This window comes from Cherax quadricarinatus, chromosome 15 (assembly GCF_038502225.1).
Source record: "Cherax quadricarinatus isolate ZL_2023a chromosome 15, ASM3850222v1, whole genome shotgun sequence".
Lineage (NCBI taxonomy): Eukaryota > Metazoa > Arthropoda > Malacostraca > Decapoda > Parastacidae > Cherax > Cherax quadricarinatus.
This window is the reverse complement of record NC_091306.1, coordinates 1,526,845-1,546,682: the sequence shown is the minus strand read 5'-3', so window position 1 is coordinate 1,546,682 and position 19,838 is coordinate 1,526,845. Positions and strand designations below refer to the sequence as shown.

The 19,838-nt window shown below is 42.3% G+C and overlaps 1 protein-coding gene across 2 annotated transcripts in view; it reads right to left on the bottom strand.

The window, feature by feature from the left end:
• The window catches only part of LOC128692127 (RNA polymerase II-associated factor 1 homolog), a 56,133-nt gene extending 37,268 nt beyond the window's left edge, over window positions 1–18,865 (bottom strand). Inside the window, exon 1 of one of the 2 annotated variants that reach the window (XM_053781145.2) lies at window positions 18,745–18,865. Coding sequence is in view for 1 of the 2 variants with exons in the window: in XM_070085364.1 (XP_069941465.1) it covers window positions 18,678–18,692 (15 nt within the window). In the remaining variant the exon portion in view is untranslated. The other variant, XM_070085364.1, reaches the window with a different exon arrangement.
• Between the last annotated feature and the right edge of the window lie 973 nt (window positions 18,866–19,838).

The following is a 19,838-nucleotide window of genomic DNA, read 5'->3' as shown; positions in this document are numbered from 1 at the left end:
GCCTCCTTTCCTTCCTCATCATTGTTTCCTTTCCACCTTCTTCTCATTTTTCCTTACATCGCTCTCTTTTCACCCTTTCTTCTCTCCCTCCCCACCATCTCTCTCTCTCCTCCCCACTCTTTTCCCATCACCCCTTTCTCCTTTCTTCCCTCTTCTAACCACTTTCAGTCACTTCTCCCCTGCTTCTCTCCATTGCCCTCATCACTCTCTTTTCCCCCTCACTCTCTCCCTCTCCACCATCATTCTCTCATCCATTGTTCTCTCCCTCCCACCATCATTTTCTCCTTTCCGCCACCACCCTCTACTTAACTCCTTCTCTCCCTCCATACCATCAACCTCTTCTTTTATCGTTTGCCTTTCCTTCCCCTGCCTCTTCTTTCATCCTCAATATTTTCTTCATGCCTACTTTCCCCAAAAATCCCTCCTTCCTTCCTTCTCTCCACTCTGCTTCCATTCCTCCCTCTTGTTCTCTCCCTCCCCCTCCTCCTCCTCGCCCCACCACTCTTCCAGCACGTAAGAGCTTCCATCATACAAGGGTCACCCGCTTTAACCTTTACAATGGCAGATCAAATAATCGCAACCACAATATCAGCTCATGTCAGGCCACACTGTGAAACAATGTTACCACCTCCAGAAGAAACCATAAGCCATGTATGGTATATGTTCTCTCTTTTCAGTGATTTTTCTTTGGGTTTTTAGAGACTTTTGCGTCACGTCAAGTGGAATTATGAGCTTCTTGAACGAACTGCAAATGCACGATGCCATTCGTGTTCTTGATGTCGGATTAAATGTCAGGGAAAATTACTTGTCACGAAATTTTCCGTTGAAGGCAGCCGTTGGTTTTATGGCAGGCCACAGCAGAAGCGACCACTGGCCGCTTCTGCTGTGGCCTGAGCGCACTCAGCTCACATACTGAGGTCCAGGGGGGTCGATCCCCGGTACGGGTGGAAACATTAGGACGTATTTCCCTGTTCATCTATCAGTAAAATAGGTACCTGGGTGTTAGTGGGTTGCATCCTGGGGATAAAATTCATCGAATTTGTACGAAATGCTCTGCATAACATAGGCTTATCGTAGTATGTCATCGTTGTCAGCTAGGCCTCTATACATTGTACTTGTAGAAATACAACGATTATTATTATTATTATTATTATTATTATTATTATTATTATTATTATTATTATTATTATTATTATTATTATTATTATTACTATTAATTCAGTAGTATGAGTGGAACCAGTGGAGGCGGTAGGGAAAACAAGGGAAGCTGCATCTTCCATGATCTCCAACAGCCGCAAAGCATCTCCCTCCCAGATGATACTAATAATAATGCTAATAACCCATCGTCAAGACAGGTCCCCCAGCCCTCCCGTCTAACCAGAGTAACACCCCCTAGGCCCCTCATGTAACAAATTTCTGGAGATGCCACTGAAATCAACTACGGCAGAAACAACCACCAGCTTGCACCTGCTGTACTCTGTGGTCTGAGTACAGCCACAGCTGTACTCTCGTGCTGGACTCTAGCTTAAATATTGGTATTACATTCATTGTTTTCGTAACTCTTGTAGTTTCCCTTATTTTCTGTGACATGTTGAATACTTTGACTAATGTACACAGTGCTTCCGCTTCTTTAGATTCTACACAGATATATTATCATCTTCAATTGCTGTTCTTGAATCCTGTTTACTTAGTATTTTCTTCAGTTAATCCCATGATGTAAAGATATTTTCCAGTCTCCGCTGGTCAGCCATATCTTTTTTTTTGTTGCTGTTGTTTCTCCTATACTGTCCTGGATTCCATAGCGAACATCTCTTAACCGTCTGTTTTGCTCCTCGCATAATACTTCTTCATTTAACGTAAACTTTCTCAGTTTTTTCTCGATGGTGGGCCACTTTACTGTGGTAGTGGTGTCTGGGCAGCTACTGTGTGTCTGACTATGAACTCAGAGACTCGATCTGTTTTTCTTTGTTTAACTAGTGAGAAAATTTCCATTTTGGTCAAAATTTGTTTTGGAATATTATTTTTAACCAAGAACGTATAAGCTGATGGCTTGGCTTTAGCGCCATTGATGCCACAGACACAGAAGCCGCCGCTGCTGATACCACTTATGACGTCTGATTTGAAGCATCTTGTCAATATGGCTGGGACTGCAATACATAGACTTCATCCCTGTTCGTGCCGCTGACACTGACAGAACTGCCACTGACACCGTCGCCCCTAACACTGCCACCGCTGATACTTTTGATGATGTCGCTATCGCCTCCTCTCACACCCCTCGTCTGCAGCTGCTGCCTCTAACTCAGTGACTGCTAACGCATCAGCCTGTGACATTGCTTCTACCTTCGATGCTGCTGGTACTGATGTTTCTATTGTGTGACATTAAGCTTTGGGCTCGGAGTAGTTTTTAGATATGGTTTTGTATATGCTAGCAGTTCACATTTTTGTTAAATTACTTTATATTTGCATTTTACTGCCAAGAGTGCCGAGTGATCTCAAAGATCAAAGTGCTCTTTAAATCTTACAACTTCCTATGTTCCTCAACCTCACTACTTGGTTATTTATGACCATCTTCGTTTTGATTAAGCCGAGTAGAAGTTCCACTGGTGAATCATGGATCTCTCAGTTCTTTCTCTGACACTTTTCATTATTGTTATAATTTATTACTTCTCCTCCTTGCACTTCCCAGATAGGTACCGTATAATCCCCCTTTTTTTCCTAATTATAGGTCATCTTACAGTAGCTGAAGGGTTGAGAGATCATAATGCATAATTGCATTTTTTCCATTCGTCAAAATGCATTGTGATTTATTACCTACTGCATGGATTGAATTTTTTTCATGGTCTGGACTGTGACTAATAGAATAAGAATTATTTTGATGATATTGTGATTTTTAACTATAATCTGACGATCAATTAGTGACACTAGATACATGAAAATGCCACTCCCTCTCTTAATTGCCTTCGATCTCATTCCCTTGCTTATTCTGATTTAATTTTATATCTCTTAATAAAACATTTACCACCTTGCCTTCCATACATTGTCTTGAGTGCTATATTTTCTCGTCAAGTGGTTGGCATCTGTCAAGGTCATTATAGCGGTACTCAGGAAGCTGAGCAGTTAGATAGGATCCTTAAAAAAAAATGATCTTATTAGGAAATATGCTGCATTTTAAGACCTGAACTAGGCCTTTTTTATATTTTAATTATGTAAATTCGTGAGAAATATGAGCGCTTCACTTTTCTTACGTATACGAATTCTTGTAACTAAGCCACAGTATTTACAAAATAAGAACAATTATAAGCATTATTTTGTCAGCAAACTTAGTAAATTGCAATCACAGTAATGTACAATTAGTTTGGTAAAGAGTTAAATAAAAATGCAACGTACTCTGGATTTAGGTCAGTTTTTATTGACCATTACTGGAACGTGTTTCATCAGTCAAAATAACAATTAGTCACCACCAGTGATGGTGAGTCCTCGAACTCTCTACCAGCTTTTACCTCCGTATATTTATTAAGTTTTAATCAGGGATGGAAATGATGAAAAAAAAAGAAACCATAGGTGCAGATCAGGCTTTCACTGTGATATCGTTCCGATCTATGTAGAGCTTTACCAGTTTATTTACTTTGATAAAGCTCTGCATATAAAGAAACTTTGTCACAATTGAAGCTTGCTTTGTGAGAGCGAATTACAGGTTGAAGAGGGAGAGTTAAGGGAGAAGTCGGTAAGTGGGAGATGATGGGAGGAAGAGGAAAAAGAAAACATCTAGGAGGAGCAGGAAAAAAGTCTAAAAGTGTACAAAGTATTAAGTGTATGTCATCTTTCCCTGTTTACCTCGAAGATGATTTCCTACTGAGGGATTCCCTCTGGGGAAAATATAATTCCCCCTCCTTTCCTTATTCGTCGAGTATCCCCCCTGACCTCTGTTCCTTTTCCATTTCTTTCTCCTCCCGTCTCTCTTCATCTGATACGTCTCCCTCCAATAATAAAGCATCGAACTTGTGTGTACCCCAAAGATTTCATTTCAGTCTCCAGGTTCCTCTTATCAGATTATTTATATAAGACTCTATCTGAGACGATTTCAGACTGTCACATATATTACAGTCCTCATGAATCCAATATGTTCCATACCTTGGTATCAAGGCGGACTGCCATCATCAATATAAAAATTTTACAGATGCAGAGAACGCTTTTATGGCTTCATATTAACCTCTACACAGAACAAAACACACTGTCAAAATAAAAGTTTGGTCTTCACCTGCCTTATCTTCATCCACATTTTCTTCTTATACTTTCATGATTTAAAGTCTTTAATCACCCGTTTGAGTCATACCAATTTAGTTTTATAAATATAGCAAAAGAGTAATAACAGCATCAACAACAAAAACAACAACAACATTATTATTATTATTATTATTATTATTATTATTATTATTATTATTATTAACTAGAAAATGAGGATGCTTTTTTCTTCTCTGTATCTCACTCCTTCTCTCATTGTTTTCTGCCACCACTCTGACATCTTGCATTTCATATCCTGCTTGTGGTCTAAAGGCCCAGTTGGGCCCCTGAGTTATTCCAAGCGGTCTGCGTATCTTTATTTCATATTTTTTTAATTCAAGGCCAAAAATTATGTTTCTCGGCACATGGGGTACCACGAGATTTTCCTTTTTTTTTTTGTGGTCAAAAACAGGAATCCACTTATTCTCATATTCAGTGAAATCAGGCCTGATCACAGACGGGACCGTGGGGGCGTTGACCCCCAAACCCTCTTCAGGTATAACCCAGGCAACATCGTCCCTGGAGTTATCATGTCTCCTTCCCCTGGTCTTGCTAATCCCCTCCGTTATTAGCCTTATCATATTCTTAAAGCTCTCTCTGATCTCTCCTAATAAGGCTTCTCTCGACTTCCTGCATCTTCCTGAAAATTTAAGTTCTCAACTCCTCTTCTAGCATAATCTCTCCCATCATCTTACCACTGCCTGCTTTTACCCTGGGTTTTAATTTAAATTTTGCTTCTTTCTTTGTCAATCGTCTTTTCCATCACCACTAATGTCTCATTGTTTCCAACATTCGTCCCAATTTATTTCTCTTAGCCCTTCATTGATTGCTTCTCGTGTTTCTACACCTATTTTTTTTCCAAATTATATCTTACCAATGGTAGTGATTTCTGGCGAATCTCATCCCTGATCTGAGCACAACAAATTTGACCTAATTCTAATTATGAGTATATAGCCAGTTGGAGGCATCAGGTTACCTCCGGCCACAACTGCTGGTGATAATATAATCGTATGGAAACAGGACAAATGTTTCTGACAAGGGTCCAACATGCGGGTCATATGATTACCCGCTTGTTGGAACTTCCGGTTCTTTGACCGAAGCTTCTGTATCTCTGGAGTTTCCGGTGTCTTACTCCCTTATACTTTCCTCATCGGACCTTATAGTTGTCTCAATTTTCTCTGTTATTCGTTTTCTAATCTCCATTCTTACTGAATTTCCTCCTAGCTAAAACTCCACTAGCCTTCGTGTGTCGAAGCTATCTTAAACACATACACCTGCCCTCTCACTACCACTACTGATGTTGGTACAGGGTTCTTGAGTTACGGAGTTGAAGCAGGTCTTTTCTTCCTGAGATACACATCAACCAAATAACTGCTGCAGCATATGGGCGTCTGGCAAATTTGAGAATAGAGTTTCGACTTCTAAGTAAGGAGTTATTCACCACACTATATACCGTGTACGTCAGGCCGATATTGGAGTACGCAGTACCAGTATGGAACCCACACCTCGTCAAGCATGTCAAGAAATTAGAAAAAGTGCAAGCTTGCACCAAGCCTAGTCCCGGAGCTAAGGGATATGTCCTATGAGGACACACTAACATCTTGGCATGACCTACTGCCACTATGGATTTGTCCAGTGTGTTATCGCCTACGACTGCTTAACTTCACCTTTCTACAGTATATAAGCCACTTCTTTGCGCATATTTTGTATTCTTATGAACTCATTATATCGACTCCAGGCTGAGGGATTGATTATCTCAAACTCCTTCTAATCTTCACCATTCTCCTTTGTATAGGACTGATGAAGCCACTGTGTGGCGAAATCTTTATTCAGTAAAGATACCTAAGTGTTGCTCATGTGTCTAATTTCTCAAAATACAAACAGAAGAGGCCCAGGAAAGACTACAGATGAACCTGGACAGGCTGAAGGTCTGATATGACAAGTGGCTACTAGAATTTAACTCCAGCGAGTGCAAATTTATGAAGATTAGCGATAGGCAAAAATGACCACAAACGGAGTACAGGCTTCGAGGCAAAGGATGCAAATCTCACTTAAAGATAAATGCCTCGGGGTGAGCATTGCACCGAGCATATCATATGAGGCACACGCACATCAACTGAATAACTGCTATAGCTAACGCACGTCTAGCAGATCTAATATTAGTTTTCAGAAACCTAAGCGAGGAGCCATTCGCGACACTTTACGACATATGCGAGGCTCATATTGGAATATGCAGCCGCTGTACCGAAAACACAACTGATCAAGCGTGTCAAGAAACTGGAGAAAGTGGAGAGGATTGCAACGAGACCAGTCCTGAAAATAAGGAATATGTGCAATGAGAAGAGATTAAAGGAGTTAAACCTGAGGATTTTAGAGAAAAGAGAGACTAAAGACAATATGATAAATGTACAAAATACTGAGAGGAAGCGATAGGGTAGACAGGGACAGATTATTAGAGAGGCGGAAAACAGGAATACAAGGGCACTAAGAAAAGGAAAACACAGATGAGTCAGTATGTTAGGAAGGATTTTTTACAGCTTTAGAATGTAGAATGGCCTGTACAGTGGAGTGGCAGACATAGGAACCATATACAGCTTTAGGAAAAGGCACGATAAGCTCTCGAAGCCAAAAGAAAGTGAACCCAGTAGTGGCGAGCAGAGGCAGGGCCAGGAGCTGAGACTCGACCACTACAACCACTTTCTTTCTCTCTCTTTCTCTCTCTCTCTCTCTCTCTCTCTCTCTCTCTCTCTAGTTAAAGAAGTGGTCGCGGGAGATTGAATTTCAAGCAGAGCTGCGATAGGGCCCATGTGCCAAGGAACCTGAAAAACCGGACGATAGCGAAGAAGAAATTTGACCCCAGCAACCACAAGTAGGTGAGTGTACACATGTTCACATAATCAGAGTAGTTTGTACAATTTTTTTCCTCCTGTCACATTACTCCCTTGTTACCCCACATACCTCACATTACTCCCTTGTTACCCCACATACCTCACATTACTCCCTTGTTACCCCACATACCTCACATTACTTCCTTGTTACCCACATACCTCACATTACTCCCTTGTTACCCCACATACCTCACATTACTTCCTTGTTACCCACATACCTCACATTACTCCCTTGTTACCCACATACCTCACATTACTCCCTTGTTACCCCACATACCTCACATTACTCCCTTGTTACCCCACATACCTCACATTACTCCCTTGTTACCCCACATACCTCACATTACTTCCTTGTTACCCACATACCTCACATTACTCCCTTGTTACCCCACATACCTCACATTACTCCCTTGTTACCCCACATACCTCACATTACTCCCTTGTTACCCCACATACCTCACATTACTCCCTTGTTACCCACATACCTCACATTACTCCCTTGTTACCCCACATACCTCACATTACTCCCTTGTTACCCACATACCTCACATTACTCCCTTGTTACCCACATACCTCACATTACTCCCTTGTTACCCACATACCTCACATTACTCCCTTGTTACCCACATACCTCACATTACTCCCTTGTTACCCACATACCTCACATTACTCCCTTGTTACCCACATACCTCACATTACTCCCTTGTTACCCCACATACCTCACATTACTCCCTTGTTACCCACATACCTCACATTACTCCCTTGTTACCCACATACCTCACATTACTCCCCTGTTACCCACATACCTCACATTACTCCCTTGTTACCCACATACCTCACATTACTCCCTTGTTACCCCACATACCTCACATTACTCCCCTGTTACCCACATACCTCACATTACTCCCTTGTTACCCACATACCTCACATTACTCCCCTGTTACCCACATACCTCACATTACTCCCTTGTTACCCACATACCTCACATTACTCCCCTGTTACCCCACATACCTCACATTACTCCCCTGTTACCCACATACCTCACATTACTCCCTTGTTACCCACATACCTCACATTACTCTCTTGTTACCCACATACCTCACATTACTCCCTTGTTACCCACATACCTCACATTACTCCCTTGTTACCCACATACCTCACATTACTCCCTTGTTACCCACATACCTCACATTACTCCCTTGTTACCCACATACCTCACATTACTCCCTTGTTACCCACATACCTCACATTACTCCCTTGTTACCCACATACCTCACATTACTCCCTTGTTACCCACATACCTCACATTACTCCCTTGTTACCCACATACCTCACATTACTCCCTTGTTACCCACATACCTCACATTACTCCCTTGTTACCCACATACCTCACATTACTCCCTTGTTACCCACATACCTCACATTACTCCCTTGTTACCCACATACCTCACATTACTCCCTTGTTACCCACATACCTCACATTACTCCCTTGTTACCCACATACCTCACATTACTCCCTTGTTACCCACATACCTCACATTACTCCCTTGTTACCCACATTACTCCCTTGTTACCTACATACCTCACATTACTCCCTTGTTACCCACATACCTCACATTACTCCCTTGTTACCCACATACCTCACATTACTCCCTTGTTACCCACATACCTCACATTACTCCCTTGTTACCCACATACCTCACATTACTCCCTTGTTACCCACATACCTCACATTACTCCCTTGTTACCCACATACCTCACATTACTCCCTTGTTACCCACATACCTCACATTACTCCCTTGTTACCCACATACCTCACATTACTCCCTTGTTACCCACATACCTCACATTACTCCCTTGTTACCCACATACCTCACATTACTCCCTTGTTACCCACATACCTCACATTACTCCCTTGTTACCCACATACCTCACATTACTCCCTTGTTACCCACATACCTCACATTACTCCCTTGTTACCCACATACCTCACATTACTCCCTTGTTACCCACATACCTCACATTACTCCCTTGTTACCCACATACCTCACATTACTCCCTTGTTACCCACATACCTCACATTACTCCCTTGTTACCCACATACCTCACATTACTCCCTTGTTACCCACATACCTCACATTACTCCCTTGTTACCCACATACCTCACATTACTCCCTTGTTACCCACATACCTCACATTACTCCCTTGTTACCCACATACCTCACATTACTCCCTTGTTGCCCACATACCTCACATTACTCCCTTGTCGCCCCACATACTTCACATTTCTCCCTTGTTACCCACATACCTCACATTACTCCCTTGTTACCCACATACCTCACATTACTCCCTTGTTACCCACATACCTCACATTACTCCCTTGTTACCCACATACCTCACATTACTCCCTTGTTACCCACATACCTCACATTACTCCCTTGTTACCCACATACCTCACATTACTCCCTTGTTACCCATATACCTCACATTACTCCCTTGTTACATACCTCACATTACTCCCTTGTTACCCCACATACACATTGCTCCCTTGTTACCCACATACCTCACATTACTCCCTTGTTACCCACATACCTCACATTACTCCCTTGTTACCCACATACCTCACATTACTCCCTTGTTACCCACATACCTCACATTACTCCCTTGTTACCCACATACCTCACATTACTCCCTTGTTACCCACATACCTCACATTACTCCCTTGTTACCCACATACCTCACATTACTCCCTTGTTACCCACATCACATTACTCCCTTGTTACCCACATACCTCACATTACTCCCTTGTTACCCACATACCTCACATTACTCCCTTGTTACCCACATACCTCACATTACTCCCTTGTTACCCACATACCTCACATTACTCCCTTGTTACCCACATACCTCACATTACTCCCTTGTTACCCACATACCTCACATTACTCCCTTGTTACCCACATACCTCACATTACTCCCTTGTTACCCACATACCTCACATTACTCCCTTGTTACCCACATACCTCACATTACTCCCTTGTTACCCACATACCTCACATTACTCCCTTGTTACCCACATACCTCACATTACTCCCTTGTTACCCACATACCTCACATTACTCCCTTGTTACCCACATACCTCACATTACTCCCTTGTTACCCACATACCTCACATTACTCCCTTGTTACCCACATACCTCACATTACTCCCTTGTTACCCACATACCTCACATTACTCCCTTGTTACCCACATACCTCACATTACTCCCTTGTTACCCACATACCTCACATTACTCCCTTGTTACCCACATACCTCACATTACTCCCTTGTTACCCACATACCTCACATTACTCCCTTGTTACCCACATACCTCACATTACTCCCTTGTTACCCACATACCTCACATTACTCCCATGTTACACATTCACTCCCCTTGTTACCCACATACCTCACATTACTCCCTTGTTACCTACATACCTCACATTACTCCCTTGTTACCCACATACCTCACATTACTCCCTTGTTACCCACATACCTCACATTACTCCCTTGTTACCCACACACATACCTCACATTACTCCCTTGTTACCCATATACCTCACATTACTCCCTTGTTACCAACATACCTCACGTTACTCCCTTGTTACCCACATACCTCACATTACTCCCTTGTTACCCACATACCTCACATTACTCCCTTGTTGCCCACATACCTCACATTACTCCCTTGTTACCCCACATACTTCACATTTCTCCCTTGTTACCCACATACCTCACATTACTCCCTTGTTACCCACATACCTCACATTACTCCCTTGTTACCCACATACCTCACATTACTCCCTTGTTACCCACATACCTCACATTACTCCCTTGTTACCCACATACCTCACATTACTCCCTTGTTACCCACATACCTCACATTACTCCCTTGTTACCCACATACCTCACATTACTCCCTTGTTACCCACATACCTCACATTACTCCCTTGTTACCCACATACCTCACATACCTACTCCCTTGTTACCCACATACCTCACATTACTCACTTGTTACCCACATACCTCACATTACTCCCTTGTTACCCACATACCTCACATTACTCCCTTGTTACCCCTCCCTTGTTACCCACACATACCTCACATTACTTCCTTATTACCCCACATACTTCACATTTCTCCCTTGTTACCCACATACCTCACATTACTCCCTTGTTACCCACATACCTCACATTACTCCCTTGTTACCCACATACCTCACATTACTCCCTTTTTACCCACATACCTCACATTACTCCCTTGTTACCCACATACCTCACATTACTCCCTTGTTACCCACATACCTCACATTATTCCCTTGTTACCCACATACCTCACATTACTCCCTTGTTACCCACATACCTCACATTACTCCCTTGTTACTCACATACCTCACATTACTTCCTTGTTACCCACATACCTCACATTACTCCTTTGTTACCCACATACCTCACATTACTCCCTTGTTACCCACATACCTCACATTACTCCCTTGTTACCCACATACCTCACATTACTCCCTTGTTACCCACATACCTCACATTACTCCCGTGTTACCAACATACCTCACATTACTCCCTTGTTACCCCACATACCTCACATTACTCCCTTGTTACCCACATACCTCACATTACTCCCTTGTTACCCACATACCTCACATTACGCCCTTGTTACCCCACATACTTCACATTTCTCCCTTGTTACCCACATACCTCACATTACTCCCTTGTTACCCACATACCTCACATTACTCCCTTGTTACCCACATACCTCACATTACTCCCTTGTTACCCACATACCTCACATTACTCCCTTGTTACCCACATACCTCACATTACTCCCTTGTTACCCACATACCTCACATTACTCCCTTGTTACCCACATACCTCACATTACTCCCTTGTTACCCACATGCCTCACATTACTCCCTTGTTACCCACATACCTCACATTACTCCCTTGTTACCCACATGCCTCACATTACTCCCTTGTTACCCACATGCCTCACATTACTCCCTTGTTACCCACATACCACACATTACTCCCTTGTTACCCACATACCACACATTACTCCCTTGTTACCCACATACCACACATTACTCCCTTGTTACCCACATACCTCACATTACTCCCTTGTTATCCACATACCTCACATTACTCCCTTGTTACCCCACATACCACACATTACTCCCTTGTTACCCACATACCTCACATTACTCCCTTGTTATCCACATACCTCACATTACTCCCTTGTTACCCACATACCACACATTACTCCCTTGTTACCCACATACCACACATTACTCCCTTGTTACCCACATACCACACATTACTCCCTTGTTACCCACATACCTCACATTATTCCCCTGTTACCCACATACCTCACATTACTCCCTTGTTACCCACATACCACACATTGCTCCCTTGTTATCCACATACCTCACATTACTCCCTTGTTACCCACATGCCTCACATTACTCCCTTGTTACCCACATACCACACATTACTCCCTTGTTACCCACATACCACACATTACTCCCTTGTTACCCACATACCACACATTACTCCCTTGTTATCCACATACCTCACATTGCTCCCTTAGAAATCTTCTTATAAAATAAATATTTTAAAAGCCCAGCGAGAGTTTGCTTGTTTCCTTAATTGGGCCAACGAGACGCTTCGCTAATGACGCTTCAAAATGTTTGTTATTTCAAGTTTATCTTTTATGAATCTTCTAAAGGCGTCATGTTAATAAGAACTTTTCAGACACTGAATTTCTAAAGAAGCAAACTTTTATTAATTTATGATAATAAAGAGTGAGCATCAACCTGTTGTCTGGTCAGAGGGCGGACGAAAGATCGAGCCTCAAGTACCCCTAAATGACCTCCCCCCACGGGTTTAGCGAGCCAAATTCTAAAAACATCATAATAATCATATGTAAACTTGAAAAAAAAAGAACTGTTCGTGTGTTCTGTTCGAATTTTGAAGTGATTGGAGAGGAAATGATTAGCCAGACGAAAGTCCTGGAGGGAGCGGGAATTATGCTTACATTCTTGAAGGATGGGCAGGGAAGTTATAGTACAAAGGATAGTGGCTAGTTTATTATGTACCCCATATCCATCCTGTGGACAGTGGTGGCTAGTCTATTGTGCACTATGTATCCATCCTGTGGACATTGGTGGCTAGTTTACTGTGCACTACGTATCCATCCTGTGGACAGTAGTGGCTAGTTTATTGTGCACTACGTATCCATCCTGTAGACAGTAGGGGCTAGTTTATTGTTCACCCCATATCCATCCTGTAGACGGTAGTGGCTAGTTTATTATGCACCCCATATCCATCCTGTGGACAGTAGTGGCTAGTTTATTGTGCACTACGTATTCATCCTGCTGACGGTAGTGGCTAGTTTATTTGATTCTGATGTCAGCGCACTTCTGGCACGACAGGTATTGAATGAAACATACTGACTGATACCTTCTTTCAGCTCACCAGTCTTTGGTGGTAGACAACCCGTGTGGTACAAAAAAAAAAAGCAAAGGAAAATGTTAATGTTCTATAAATATATCTTACTATGTAGTGAATCTTAGGTGTGTCTGATAACATTGCATGGCTTTTGATGTTAAAATGTTTACAAGAGACGTTAAAAGTGCGGTAACAATTCGTTTTAATAATTTAGAATTATTATATGTACGCAAGCATAAATTATTGCATGCCTAAAAGTTTAAATTGTTATATATAATATTTGTAAAACATTGATATTTTTTTTCGTATCATGAACTTGCCAAGCGTCACATGTCCGTGGCTACTTCTCTCATACGTGTCTACAAAATCCGTGGCTGCCTCGCTCGTACGTGTCCACAAAGTCCGTGGCTACCTCTCTCATATGTGTCCACATGAAACAGGTAAAATGGACTGGTCCAACGACCTTGATAATAACCAGAGCAACTACAGTTACATTCTTTCCCACTGTTTTATGCCACTGTGGATCATGTCTCTGTCTCTTTTTATCTGTCCGCCTGCCTGTCTGCATGTTTGTCCATCCGTCTGCCTGGCTGTGTTGAAGTCCATCCTTTTGCCAGCCCACCCATCGGTCAGTGCTAATGGCCATCTGTCCGTCCGTCTGTCCGTCTTTCCGTCTGTCAGGCTACTTCTCTGTCTAGCTGTCTGCCTGCTAGATTTTCTTCCCATTTGTCTGTTTGCCTGTGTTTCTGCTTGACTATTTCTCTGTTCCTCTCTGGAGGTTTTTAGCATTAGATGATGAGAATTTTGTGTCCCCAATTGTATGTGTTTTGGGATAAATTATTCCGTGTTAAGGAAATCAATTTTTTTATTAATTTGCTTCTGTATTTATATACATTGCTTTTAAATTTATATATAAAATATTTATTTATATAAGCTCATACGATGATGTTAATATATTAACTAATGCAAGTATTACTGCTAAAACTACTACTACTACTGCTACTACTACTACTACTACTACTTCTGCTACTACTGCAAATACTACTACTACCTCCATTAATACTAGTACTACTACTGCAACTACCATTTCTATCAGTACTACTGCCACAAGAACTTTTACTGTTTCTCCCAGTACTACTACTACTACTATTAGTTTTGTCAGTACTACTAATAGTACTACTACTACTACTATCACTACTACTTCTAGTATTACTACTACTACTACTACTACTATTACTACTACTACTACTACTACTACTTCTATTACTATTTTTGTCAGTACTAAAACTACAATTAACCTGACTTCACCACTATCAGAGGATACATATCACGAGGGAAGACCAGAGTTACCAAGAAGACAAACCAGTGACCTACATTGAGCATTTCACTGAACTCTGGCTCTGAGATTCCTAACTTGGCCAGCAAAATTTCGCTCCATAACTCATCCAGTCCACGTTTGCAAACGATATAAATGGAATACTAAATGCATTTAATTTTTCATAGTGATCTTTCAGTTGATTTTTTTTTTTTTTGTAGATATGAAAGTATGTTGTATAGCTTTTAAAATTAGCATAATTATTGAGCTGCAAACGTTATTATGCCTGAAGTTTTTTTTAGCTATAATGTTCATTGCTAAAATGAAGTTTGCCTCTGATTGCAAAGGCAGATTTGTCAAATTAATTATTGTCATGTGTTGAAGCAAGCTTAATCTATTTTCATAAATAAAAGTTTTACTTTTCATAAACACTTATAATTAAAGCTTTGATCTTATTTAGGAGTAATAAACAGTTCGTTGCCTCGAGACTGACTCTCTCTCTCTCTCTCTCTCTCTCTCTCTCTCTCTCTCTCTCTCTCTCTCTCTCTCTCTCTCTCTCTCTCTCTCTCTCTCTTACCCTCTCGCTCTCGCACCCATTTTAAGTAATTACGTATTCACCAAATTGTGGTTGCTGGGGTCGAGTCACAGCTGCTGGTAATGTGTGTACTCACCTAGTTGTACTCACCTAGTTGAGGTTGCGGGGGTCGAGTCCGAGCTCCTGGCCCCACCTCTTCACTGATCGCTACTAGGTCACTCTCCCTGAGCCGTGAGCTTTATCATACCTCTGCTTAAAGCTATGTATGGATCCTGCCTCCACTACATCGCTTCCCAAACTATTCCACTTACTGACTACTCTGTGGCTGAAGAAATACTTCCTAACATCCCTGTGATTCATCTGTGTCTTCAACTTCCAACTGTGTCCCCTTGTTGCTGTGTCCGATCTCTGGAACATCCTGTCTTTGTCCACCTTGTCAATTCCTCTCAGTATTTTGTATATCGTTATCATGTCCCCCCAATCTCTCCTGTCCTCCAGTGTCGTCAGGTCGATTTTCCGTAACCTCTCCTCGTAGGACATACTCCGTAGCTCTGGGACTAGTCTTGTTGCAAACCTTTGCACTTTCTCTAGTTTCTTTACGTGCTTGGCTAGGTGTGGGTTCCAAACTGGTGCCGCATACTCCAATATGGGCCTAACGTACACAGTTTACAGGGTCCTGAACTATTCCTTATTAAGATGTCGGAATGCTGTTCTGAGGTTTGCTAGGCGCCCATATGCTGCAGCAGTTATTTGGTTGATGTGCGCTTCAGGAGATGTGCCTGGTGTTATACTCACCCCAAGATCTTTTTCTTGAGTGAGGTTTGTAGCCTCTGGCCCCCTAGACTGTACTCCGTCAGCGGTCTTCTCTGCCCTTCCCCAATCTTCATGACTTTGCACTTGGTGGGATTGAACTCCAGGAGCCAATTGCTGGACCAGGTCTGCAGCCTGTCCAGATCCCTTTGTAGTTCTGCCTGGTCTTCGATCGAGTGAATTCTTCTCATCAACTTCACGTCATCTGCAAACAGGGACACCTCAGAGTCTATTCCTTCCGTCATGTCGTTCACAAATACCAGAAATAGCACTGGTCCTAGGACTGACCCCTGTGGGACCCCGCTGGTCACAGGTGCCCACTCTGACACCTCACCACGTACCATGACTCGCTGCTGTCTTCCTGACAAGTATTCCCTGATCCATTGTAGTGCCTTCCCTGTTATCCCTGCTTGGTCCTCCAGTTTTTGCACCAATCTCTTGTGTGGAACTGTGTCAAACGCTTTCTTGCAGTCCAAGAATATGCAATCCACCCACCCCTCTCTCTCTTGTCTTACTGCTGTCACCATGTCATAGAACTCCAGTAGGTTTGTGACACAGGATTTCCCGTCCCTGAAACCAAGTTGGCTGCTGTTGATGAGATCATTCCTTTCTAGGTGTTCCACCACTCTTCTCCTGATAATCTGTGTGTACTCACCTAGTTGAGGTTGCGGGGGTCGAGTCCAAGCTCCTGGCCCCGCCTCTTCACTGGTCACTACTAGGTCACTCTCCCTGAACCATGAGCTTTATCGTACCTCTGCTTAAAGCTATGTATGGATCCTGCCGCCACTACATCGCTTCCTAAACTATTCCACTTCCTGACTACTCTGTGGCTGAAGAAATACTTCCTAACATCCCTGTGATTCATCTGTGTCTTCAGCTTCCAACTGTGTCCCCGTGTTGCTGTGTCCAGTCTCTGGAACATCCTGTCTTTGTGTGTGTGTGTGTGTATGCATGTGTGTGTGTGTGTATGTGTGTGTGTGTGTATGTGTGTGTGTGTGTGTGTGTGTGTGTGTGTGTGTGTGTGTGTGTGTGTGTGTGTGTGTGTGTGTGTGTGTGTGTGTGTGTGTGTAAAGAGCTAATAACCCAGACAAGTCTGTGAAAATCGACAAGGGGCAAAGGTTTGAAACAAAACTGGTGTAGAGTTGAAAAGCGTTATTTATGAAGAAAGACAACCAGAACTAGCACACCAAGACTGAAAAACGTAGAAACAGAAGGCATGATGATGGCATTAAAAACTTATGGGAATAAACAAATTAGACAGCAACTCTGGTATGAGAGGAAACAAAAAAGGGGAGACAGCAAAGACGTTACTAACAGTATAGAGACGAAACAAACTAGAGAGTGACATTGTAGAAGCCAAGAAAATATACGACATGTAAGATATGATAAATTAGAATCAAATCAGCCAATTCAAGCTTAAGTTTTCACTGGGGAAGCCTTGATGATAGTGAAGTGATCTTGATCCAAAGAATTACAATTAACATCTCCTTTCCCGAATCAAATCTGATTATCTCCTATTATGCAGACGCTGCTCCACAACAAAAGAAAAATAAATAAAATATTGAGCTTTAGGGGGCGGGCATAGAGTTGAAACTCAAAAAACTCAGTCGTCAGTAGGCAACTGCAGCTAGGTAACTAGGTAACTGCAGCTAGGTAACTAGGTAACTGCAGCTCCTTCCTCATGAGGCCTGTCCTAAAATGTGTGTGTGTGTGTGTGTGTGTATGTGTATGTGTGTGTGTGTGTGTGTGTGTATCAGAATATTTGTATCTGTGTGTTTCAACATACATTACGTGTATTTTATAATAACCTCGTTTGTGATAATCTCGTTAATTCTGTTATTATAATTAAACTTTTTTCCCCAGAATATAATCAATAATAACCAACTAACACATTCGTGCATTCTCGTAAATTTTCACAGTAATATAAATTTGATAATGCTCTTTCTAATATATTACTATGTAAATCCATGAACTAGACGAGAAATGAGCTAAACCCAATTTAGAACATTCAAAGTACGTAATTTTGTAAAGAAGAAACCCCATATCATGGATTTTACTAAAAATTTCCACAATTTATTAGTCACTTAACCTTCTAGCACATATAGCAGCTGTGATCATTACTTATCAAATCTGAGCGTTGAATATCAGAGTATATGACAGATTCTGTTTACATCGAACCACCACAACACACACACACTAAACATCGTAGATTTCAACATTCCTCCACTATAGAAAAATCATAGATGAGGACTCAACGTCAACATTCGCAGCGATCAGGAATAATAACACCAATATTCACAGTGATGGGACCCCCCAGGGCCGGGCCATGGGCGTCAGCAAGACTTACTTGCAGAGCGCGCATGCCTTCAGTCGGGCGGGAAACAAGACACTAACAGTCCCCTTCCGTCACTTACTGCTTAAGAGGCATTGGTCGGAGAGCGTGTGGGTGTGTGTGTGTAAGTGTGTCTGTATCTATGTGTGAGTGCGTGTGCGGCCAGGTGTGGCTACGAGTGCGTATGACCGTGAGGGGCAACTGGTGACCGCTACCCAAAGGGATTTTGACGTGGAAGTTTCACTTTCGTCGGAAGAGGTGTTTGATGCCTGTCACATGTTTTCGTTCAGCACTGAATGAATTCTGGATATAATATGATTTCCGTAAATTTGTTTGATCTACAACATAACATGGGTGGAAAAAAACATATAATTGTTCAAAAATGATTTATACAGTTATTCTTGTAACAAAAATAAGTCCAACGAAACGGAGTATTCGATAGGGTTAAATTGTCTCTGTTAGTGCTGTGGTCAGAGCAGTCGTTCAGTGGGAAAAGGTCTCGGGTTCAAGTCCCGACCAAGACAAGACATGTAAGCAAGTCTCATTGCATCTGCTATTCCTATTTAACTAGCACAAAATGTAGATTTTTTAATAAAAACGATATAAAACATTAAACTTTATACCCACAATATAGGGATTTTAAGAAGAGGTTACGAGAACTCTTAAGTTACGTTATTGGCTATGCCAAGGTCCTGATTCAGACAAAAAAAAAGTTTACCTGAAGTCCCGTAAAGTTTTTGTTGTGTCCGTTTGAGGTGTGTGACGTCTTATACCTCCTACGGCGTCCTTCAGTGGCCACACTACTTCCCGGCCCAAGCCAGACACAATATGTCCCAAGCCACACTATGCTCACCCTGGCCATATTGCCACCATGGCCACACTGCCACAATGGTCACACTGGCCACACTCTCTCCCAAGAAGCAATGTCACTACTACCCTGGCCATACTGCCGCCCTGGCCACACTGCCACAATGATCACACTGGCCACACTGTCTCCCAAGAAGCCTTGTCACTACTACCCTGGCCACACCATACATCTGGCCACACTGCATCCGAAGCCTCACACTCTCTCTCTCTCTGGCCAGACTGCCTCACTGGCAACACTACCACTCAGACCACACTACCTTGGCCACACTGTCTTTCTAGCCACCATGACCACACTGCCGACCTGGCCTC